The 9,297-nt window shown below is 34.9% G+C and overlaps 1 protein-coding gene across 1 annotated transcript; it reads right to left on the bottom strand.

Moving 5' to 3' along the window:
• Window positions 1-4,203: 4,203 nt before the first annotated feature.
• On the bottom strand, window positions 4,204-5,644 carry LOC137777523 (eIF5-mimic protein 2-like). Its single transcript, XM_068564346.1, has 2 exons — window positions 5,358-5,644; window positions 4,204-5,268 (listed from the first exon to the last, which is right to left on the bottom strand). Exons 1-2 carry the CDS (start codon window positions 5,439-5,441, stop codon window positions 4,345-4,347), a joined length of 1,008 nt encoding a protein of 335 aa, XP_068420447.1. The 5' UTR covers window positions 5,442-5,644; the 3' UTR covers window positions 4,204-4,344.
• Between the last annotated feature and the right edge of the window lie 3,653 nt (window positions 5,645-9,297).

The raw sequence follows: 9,297 nt of genomic DNA, 5'->3' as shown, positions 1-9,297 counted from the left end.
GGAGAAGTTACAACAGACACGGCAGAAATACAAAACATCCTAAGAGACTACTACAAGCAACTTTATGCCAATAAAATGGACAACCTGGAAGAAATGGACAAATTTTTAGAAAGGTATAACCTTCCAAGACTGAACCAGGAAGAAATAGAAAATATGAACAGACCAATCACAAGTAATGAAATTGAAACTGTGATTAAAAATCTTCCAACAAACAAAAGTCCAGGACCAGATGGCTTCACAGGTGAACTCTATCAAACATTTAGAGAAGAGCTAACACCTATCCTTCTCAAACTCCTCCAAAAAATTGCAGAGGAAGGAACACTCCCAAACTCATTCTATGAGGCCACCATCACCCAGATACCAAAACCAGACAAAGACACTACAAAAAAAGAAAATTACAGACCAATATCACTGATGAATATAGATGCAAAAATCCTCAACAAAATACTAGCAAACAGAATCCAACAACACATTAAAAGGATCATACACCGCGATCAAGTGGGATTTATCCCAGGGATGCAAGAATTCTTCAATATACGCAAATCAATCAATGTGATACACCATATTAATAAATTGAAGAATAAAAACCATATGATCATCTCAATAGATGCAGAAAAAGCTTTTGACAAAATTCAACACCCATTTCTGATAAAAAACTCTCCAGAAAGTGGGCATAGAGGGAACCTACCTCAACATAATAAAGGCCATATATGACAAACCCACAGCAAACATCATTCTCAATGGTGAAAAACTGAAAGCATTTCCTCTAAGATCAGGAACGAGACAAGGATGTCCACTCTCACCACTATTATTCAACATAGTTCTGGAAGTCCTAGCCACGGCAATCAGAGAAGAAAAAGAAATAAAAGGAATACAAATTGGAAAAGAAGAAGTAAAACTGTCACTGTTTGTGGATGACATGATAGTATACATAGAGAATCCTAAAACTGCCACCAGAAAACTGCTAGAGCTAATTAATGAATATGGTAAAGTTGCAGGATACAAAATTAATGCACAGAAATCTCTTGCATTCCTATACACTAATGATGAAAAATCTGAAAGACAAATTATGGAAACACTCCCATTTACCATTGCAACAAAAAGAATAAAATACCTAGGAATAAACTTACCTAGGGAGACAAAAGACCTGTATGCAGAAAACTATAAGACACTGATGAAAGAAATTAAAGATGATACCAACAGATGGAGAGATATACCATGTTCTTGGATTGGAAGAATCAACATTGTGAAAATGAGTATACTACCCAAAGCAATCTACAGATTCAATGCAATCCCTATCAAATTACCAATGGCATTTTTTACGGAGCTAGAACAAATCATCTTAAAATTTGTATGGAGACACAAAAGACCCCGAATAGCCAAAGCAGTCTTGAGGGAAAAAAATGGAGCTGGAGGAATCAGACTCCCTGACTTCAGACTCTACTACAAAGCTACAGTAATCAAGACAATATGGTACTGGCACAAAAACAGAAACATAGATCAATGGAACAAGATAGAAAGCCCAGATATTAACCCACGCACCTATGGTCAACTAATCTATGACAAAGGAGGCAAAGATATACAATGGAGAAAAGACAGTCTCTTCAATAAGTGGTGCTGGGAAAACTGGACAGCTACATGTAAAAGAATGAAATTAGAATACTCCCTAACACCATACACAAAACTAAACTCAAAATGGATTAGAGACCTAAATGTAAGACTGGACACTATAAAACTCTTAGAGGAAAACATAGGAAGAACACTCTTTGACATAAATCACAGCAAGGTCTTTTTTGATCCACCTCCTAGAGTAATGGAAATAAAAACAAAAATAAACAAGTGGGACCTAATGAAACTTCAAAGCTTTTGCACAGCAAAGGAAACCATAAACAAGACGAAAAGACAACCCTTAGAATGGGAGAAAATATTTGCAAACGAATCAACGGACAAAGGATTAATCTCCAAAATATATAAACAGCTCATTCAGCTCAATATTAAAGAAACAAACACCCCAATCCAAAAATGGGCAGAAGACCTAAATAGACATTTCTCCAAAGAAGACATACAGACGGCCACGAAGCACATGAAAAGATGTTCAACATCACTAATTATTAGAGAAATGCAAATCAAAACTACAATGAGGTATCACCTCACTCCTGTTAGAATGAGCATCATCAGAAAATCTACAAACAACAAATGCTGGAGAGGGTGTGGAGAAAAGGGAACCCTCTTGCACTGTTGGTGGGAATGTAAATTGATACAGCCACTATGGAGAACAATATGGAGGTTCCTTAAAAAACTAAAAATAGAATTACCATATGACCCAGCAATACCACTACTGGGCATATGCCCGGAGAAAACCGTAATTCAAAAAGACACATGCACCCGAATGTTCATTGCAGCACTATTTACAATAGCCAGGTCATGGAAGCAACTTAAATGCCCATCAACAGACGAATGGATAAAGAAGATGTGGTACATATATACAATGGAATATTACTCAGCCATAAAAAGGAACGAAATTGAGTCATTTGTTGAGAGGTGGATGGATCTAGAGACTGTCATACAGAGTGAAGTAAGTCAGAAAGAGAAAAACAAATATTGTATATTAACGCATGTATGTGGAACCTAGAAAAATGGTACTGATGAGCCGGTTTGCAGGGCAGAAGTTGAGACACAGATGTAGAGAATGGACATATGGACACCAAGGGGGGAAAACTGCGGTGGGGTGGGGATGGTGGTGTGCTGAATTGGGCGATTGGGATTGACATGTATACACTGATGTGTATAAAATTGATGCCTAATAAGAACCTGCAGTATAAAAAAACAAACAAACAAAACAACTAATACTAAACTTTCATTGGGTTATTTGTATGGAAATATGTTAATATAAATGTTTCAGACATTACATGAAATTTCTAAAAATCTTATATTTGTATTTGTATGGAAATATGTCTGGAATTATGTTAATATAAATGTTTCAGACATTACATGAAATTTCTAAAAATCTTATATTTGTATTTGTATGGAAATATATATGGAAATATGTTAATATAAATGTTTCAGACATTACATGAAATTTCTAAAAATCTTATATGTTCTGGTATAATGTTATAAGTCATAATCCTAGTTATTACTTTAAAATGTATATCTCAGAAATAACTAATTTTCATGTCAACTGCATTATTATGAACTGTCATCAAATCTTTAACTGTGGTCATTTTTAAGTCTTTTGTCATTTACAGACAGTTCTGGGTGTACTCTGATGCTTTTGCAAATATGTTCCTGTAAAAGGGTTTCATCTTCAAGAAATTCATAGAAAAGACTCTGACAAGTACTGGTTTCTGGTAACTGACTGTACTGCTGAACTGAATGAATAAGCATTTTCAGAACTCTAATGAAAAACTGATGAACTCATAAAAGTGCTAACAAAAGATCAAGATAAAAAAAAAATTAATTACATGGGACTGAATGAACTGATGAGGATGAGTAATTTTTGTGACTTTCTGTCTGAATTAAAAAAAAAAAAATCCCACAAGGACTCAGAGGCAAAGAATATACAAATCAATTTTCACTGCAAAGTAAAGGAGCTGTTACAGTGGAGGATTACTGGACTGAATGTCAATATTATGATATAGTATGAGTGTATTTCATGTTTGGTAATTGCAATCATTGTTGCTTTTGTTGTGGTCATCCATGTACAATGCTCGGTGTCAGTCTATTTATCTCTTGTAAAAATAAAATACAGTGTGTGTGTGTGTGTGTGAAAAAAAAAAAGAACAGCTTCTTTGACTACACTGTAGCTAAATTAGGACTCAACAATAAAAACATGGAATAACAAAATGAAACAAAAATCTGTTTTATGGGTTAAGTAGTAATTGCCCCAAAATTCATGTCCACAGGAAACTTCAGAATGTGATGTTATTTGGAAATAGGGTCTTTGCAGATGTCATTAGTTAAAGATCTCTAGGTTATATCATCCTGGATGTAGGGTGGGCCTTAAATCCAATGATTAGTGTACTTATAAAAAGAGGAGAGGAGGCCATGTGAAGACAGGAGCAGAGATTGGAGTTATGCTGTCCAAAGCCAGGGAGCACTAGGGGTCACTAGAAGCTGGAAGAGACAAAGAAGGATTCTCCCAGATAGACTAGTTCTAAAACATGGTTTTAGAAACTAAATCCAACATTTCCAGTAACCATAGAAACAGTTAAAATAAACTTTGCCATGAAAGCCCTTATATCATGCTTGATATAGGGAGGTAGGAAGATGTAAGAACCAGGACACATGAGACATGACATTTTATCTGCGACTCCTGTTTGTTTTACTGAGGGTGTAGTTTCAAATTCAGTCACCCTCTTCAGCTTCAGACTCAGATTCTTCTTCAGCATTTTTGAGCCACTCTACAAACTTTTTCATTTGCTCAAGGATGACACTTTTCCCCTTGGCAGCATGTGCATCTTTATACCACTTCAGAATGGGTTCTTCACTCAGAACTTCAGCTTTATAAAAAAGCACCACTATTTTCTGGAAGGCTTTCATGAAATGAATGTTGTCATAGCAATACTCCTGAATCTTCAGTAACAGAGTCAGCTCAGACTGACCTTGAGTCATAAAGGCAGCAAGGAGAGGGCTGTATTGCTTCAAGTGCTTGATGGCTTGCTCTGCTACAAGCTCCTCTTTTTTGTTCCATTCCACGGTGCTCATTACACTGGACCATACTATTCCGATGACAACTGGTTCTGGGATGTTGTTTTTTTTCATCTCCTCCTTGACATACAAAATTTTATCCTTAAATGGATCACCACGAGACATCTGTTCTTGAAGTTCTTTCTGGAGTTCCTTACGAGCTCCTATGGTTTGCTGATTCCAAACACACTCTGAAAGCTCTTTCAAGCCTGCCTCAGTAAAATACTTTGTGAAGTGTTCATTGCTTTGTTTATTGGCAGGAAAAAGTTCCATCAGTCTGTTATCCATGCTCACTTTCCGAAGACTTGTAGCTACTGCATTGATATCTTTTTCATTTATCCATGATTTAAAGAGCTTTACAGCAAAAGCTGCTGAAACCCCTTCTTTAACCAAATTCTCATTATAAAGGTTACTAAGAATGGATGCATTAAGTGTTCCATTAGCCAGAAGAACACCGGCCAACATAGCCAGCTTTTTCCTCTCCGACTCTGAAAAACCCTCTAAGAACAGCAGCAGCTTTTTAACTTCATCTTCAAAACCTTTCTCCAGGTATTTGTAGCACCTGATTAACTTGTTAAAAACCTGAGCAAATGCTTACATGGCCTCTAGGACTTCTTGTGCTGTGAACACACAGACATCTGTACGCATCATGTCATCTGCCAGTGTACCACCTGGGGCCAGCATTCCACCGGCCACCAGAATGTCAAAGAGTGTTTCTGCATATCGGCAGTAATCAAGTTTTGCTCCAGAAGCATCAAGAAACTTTGCTACTGCTTCCAAATCAGTACCAGTTTCATTTAAGCCTTGAATAATGCAGTCTTGAAACTGAGTAGAGTCAAACCTCTCTTTTTCATCTCTTTTTCTGGTTTTAAAACGCTAGCCTGATAGCGTTGCCTTTTGCTGCTTTTGATTATTCATAAAAGACACCCGAATTTAAGATGAAGAGAAAAGAGCCAGAAATCCCGGAGGTGGTGGCAACTGTGGTGGTGTCTCCTCTGCCACATGAATATGCTTTACAGCAGTTTTCATAATAGCTCCAAACTGGCAATTACCCAGATGCCATTATTTTTATATTTACTATGCCATTATTTTTCAAGTAGTATGAGTGAATTGTAGCATATTAACACTGTTGAATAGTAACCAGTAAATGAGACTGAGTAAAAGACAAATACATGTTTTAACACTTAACAAATCTTACAAATATAATGTAAGAGAAGAAAGCAAGACATAAAGGCTATGTGCTGTATTATTCCATTTATATAAAGTTCAGAAATATAAGTAATTTGTTGCATTTAAAATGGGGTGTTATGCTCAGCCTGGGGGAGATTGAAAGAATGAGGGGAGAGCATGTAGGGTTCTAGGCAGGTATTTTTTTAAACCTGGGTACATGTTCACTTTTTACCAATTCACTGAGTTCTCTGTGCATTTTTTGATACATGTCTTCTGATACATAATGAAAAAGATTTTTTTAAGATACTTTTTTAAAAACAACAAAAAATAAGTACTTAGAAATGAATCTAACAAAGGACATGCAAAACTAATGTAGAGAAAATGATAAAGCTTCATTGAAATATATTAAGGAAGACTTAAATAAATTCAATGAATCGTTGCTCAAAATTCCAGTAGAATTTTTCATGGAACTTGACAGGCTGATTCCAAATTTTTTTGGAAAATCAAGAAGTATATTTAAAGAATAAGGTAAGGGAACTTGCCATACCAGACATCAAAAGACTTATATGTGTGTGTGTGTGTGTGTGTGTGTGTGTGTGTGTGTGTGTGTGTGTATATACATATATAAAATTTATATATAATTTATATATATATAAAATATATATATTTAAGACCTCACTTGCAAAGGAATAAACAAAGAAAAGTGGAATAACATGTTGACCCAGAAACACACGCATGAATGTGGAAACTAATATATGACACAGATGACATAAGAATCCTGGAGAAAGGGTGAACTATTCAATAGTGTTTGGGCCATTGATTATATATGTAAGAAAAAATAAAATCAGATAGATCCCTGCTGCACACTAAACAAAAATGTAGTCCAAATGATATTAAATGTAAAAAGGAAATCTTTAAGCTTTTAGAATTTAGATGACTGCCCTTTGACCATGAAATAATGATTTCTTAAATAAGACACACAAAGCACAGACCATGAAGGAAAAAGAAAATAAGTGGTATTATTAAAATGAAAAATTTTGTGCACCGAAAGACATCATAAATAATTCAAAGACAAGACACAGACTGAGAGAAGATATTTGAAACTCATACAACCTACAAAGAAATTTTATAGTAATGTTCATTGTAATGCTTTTCAATATTAAAAAATTAGAAATAGCCTAAAGTTTATCAACAGGTGAAAATTGATATATTAATTCCATAGAATTCTACATAACACTGAGAATGAGTTAATTAGAGTCACTAAGAGTAAATCCCCCAATCGTAATACTGAGTGTAAAAGGCAAGTTACTTAAAGGTACACAGAGTATTATACCCTTTACATAAAGTTTAAAGACATGCAAAACAATCCAGTACCTTGTTGACTAATACATGCAACACTGTATAGTAAAAAGTTCAAGAACATCCTTGAGATTGACGAACTCTAAATTGAGCTTAAGGTTGCTACTGAAAAGAGAGAATGGTATCATTGAGGCTTTACACAGGGTATCATTATCATTATATCATTATATCTGTAATGTTTTATCTTATTTCTTAAGCTCTATAGTAGACACATTGGTGTTCATTATGTTGTTTTTAGTAACCTCTATTGCCTTTCTGACTGCTTTGTTGAAAAATATTCATTCTTAGAGATAGGAAGTGAATCTCTTGTCAATCCATTGTAAAAAACATAACCATATTAACTGCTTGATAACTGTATCCTAGTTGTTGTATTGGTGATTTTTAATTTATTTACCAACATTATTATTTTGCACTTGAGTTTTCTCATACAATAAAAAAGAAAAGAGCTGATTTTAAAAGACCAATAAGGTAGATAAATCTCTAGCAAGTATGACCAAGAAAAACAGAAAGAAAATAGAAAGCATTAGACAAATTTAACCTCAGGAGATTTTAAAAAATTATATGAGTATAATATATAAAATCTAGATGATATAGATGCTTTTCTAGGATTATATGAAATATCAAAATTTGCCCCCTAAGTGACAAAAATTTTGAAAAGGTTTGTTCAGATGTACTTTACTACTTTGAAAGATACCTGATCTGGATTTTTTTTTAAACTGTTGCATCAAATCAGCAAAGAACAGATTTTGTTTAAAGTGATCGTACACAGAAGAATATGGAAAACTTTCTAAACCCCCCAAAACTGTCATATGTCATAAAGTCCTTAAAACTGTCACAACTTTTACATGGTTGAGCCTAAGAGATGCTTCTTTTCCTAATACATAAAAAGGTTTTTGTTTTTGTTTTTGTTTGGGGTGGAGGGGGTGGATTACTTGCTTGTGTTATCTTTTCCTTCTCCCTGGGATCAAATGACATCATTATTCCAGATGCTCAAGTTCAAGTTCTCATCACTGGGGATGAGGACCTCTCAGACAAAAACCAGAAAAAGGAGATCTACAGTAAAAGGGCAGTGACCGAGGCTGCTCGATCTGAAGAAAAAGAATCCTTGCAGAAAGACACTACAGGTAGTGGAACTGTAGAATTATCTGCCTATTGTTCTATTCTGGCCTTCTAAAATGAATATAAATAGAAAAGTATTATATATTCTTGCTCTCTTCAACCCTCCATCTTCTTCATATGTGAAATAGGATGTTAGCTGCAACTTTTGGTATACACTGGCAGGTAAAACTAACATTTTTAAAGCTCTCTGAGATATTTTTGGAGAACTTTGTGAATATTGTACACAAATTAATCTCATTGCCGGAAATTCACATAATGGACTTTTTAAAACTCTACTGATAAAAATATTTGTTGCCATGAGATACTAATTCTCTAATAAAATTGTTTTACATAGGCCTTTTTCTTCAGGAATTTAGCTTGTTTACTTCCTAACTACCTACCCAGTTAATTTACTTCGGTAGGACTGTGCTGATTAAAAATGCCTGTAAAAGTGTGTTTAGTTTAGGATAGTTTTGGCTCTGAGAGATGAAAACAAAGACAAAATGACATTGGCTTAAAGAAGACAGAAAAGAGTATCAGGGAACAAAGCTCTTTCTCTCCTGTTGCTTCAACATTTTAGCCTCCATTCTCATGCTGTAGTTATCAGACACGTATTCCAGCCAGCAAAAAGGAAAAAAAAGAAAAAAGTGTATTTCTTCCTTTAAATACTTCTCAAAAGTTAAATGTACCATTCCCCTTCCATCCTATTGGCCAGACTTATTCACACGGTCACACCAACCTATGTTGCCAGGGAGGCTGGGAAATATAATCTCTATTATGGTATGCCCAGCTAAGTCAGGTTCTGTTTTAGAGGAAAAGGAAAATGGATTTCGGAGGACAGCTGGTAGTCTGCCACAAGTATAAATAAAAACATAGTTTGGAGTATAATTAGCCACTTCTCTTTTTTTGTGTATTGCTTCTTTTTCAGCAGTTATATTGTATTCTGGGCAATATTGTATTCGAAAATTTACCCGCTTTTTTGCT

Source organism: Eschrichtius robustus, chromosome 15, assembly GCF_028021215.1.
Source record: "Eschrichtius robustus isolate mEscRob2 chromosome 15, mEscRob2.pri, whole genome shotgun sequence".
Classification (NCBI taxonomy): Eukaryota; Metazoa; Chordata; class Mammalia; order Artiodactyla; family Eschrichtiidae; genus Eschrichtius; species Eschrichtius robustus.
Note: the sequence above shows the minus strand (reverse complement) of the source record. Positions and strands in the feature narration are given on the sequence as shown.

Excerpts from the sequence above, each read along its gene's own strand:
- LOC137777523 (XM_068564346.1), bottom strand. The coding sequence starts at position 5,441 with ATGCTTCTGGAGCAAAACTTGATTACTGCCGATATGCAGAAACACTCT. Across the intron at positions 5,269-5,357 it reads CGGTGGAATGCTGGCCCCAG|GTTTTTAACAAGTTAATCAG; the intron begins GTGGTACACTGG and ends GCATTTGCTCAG.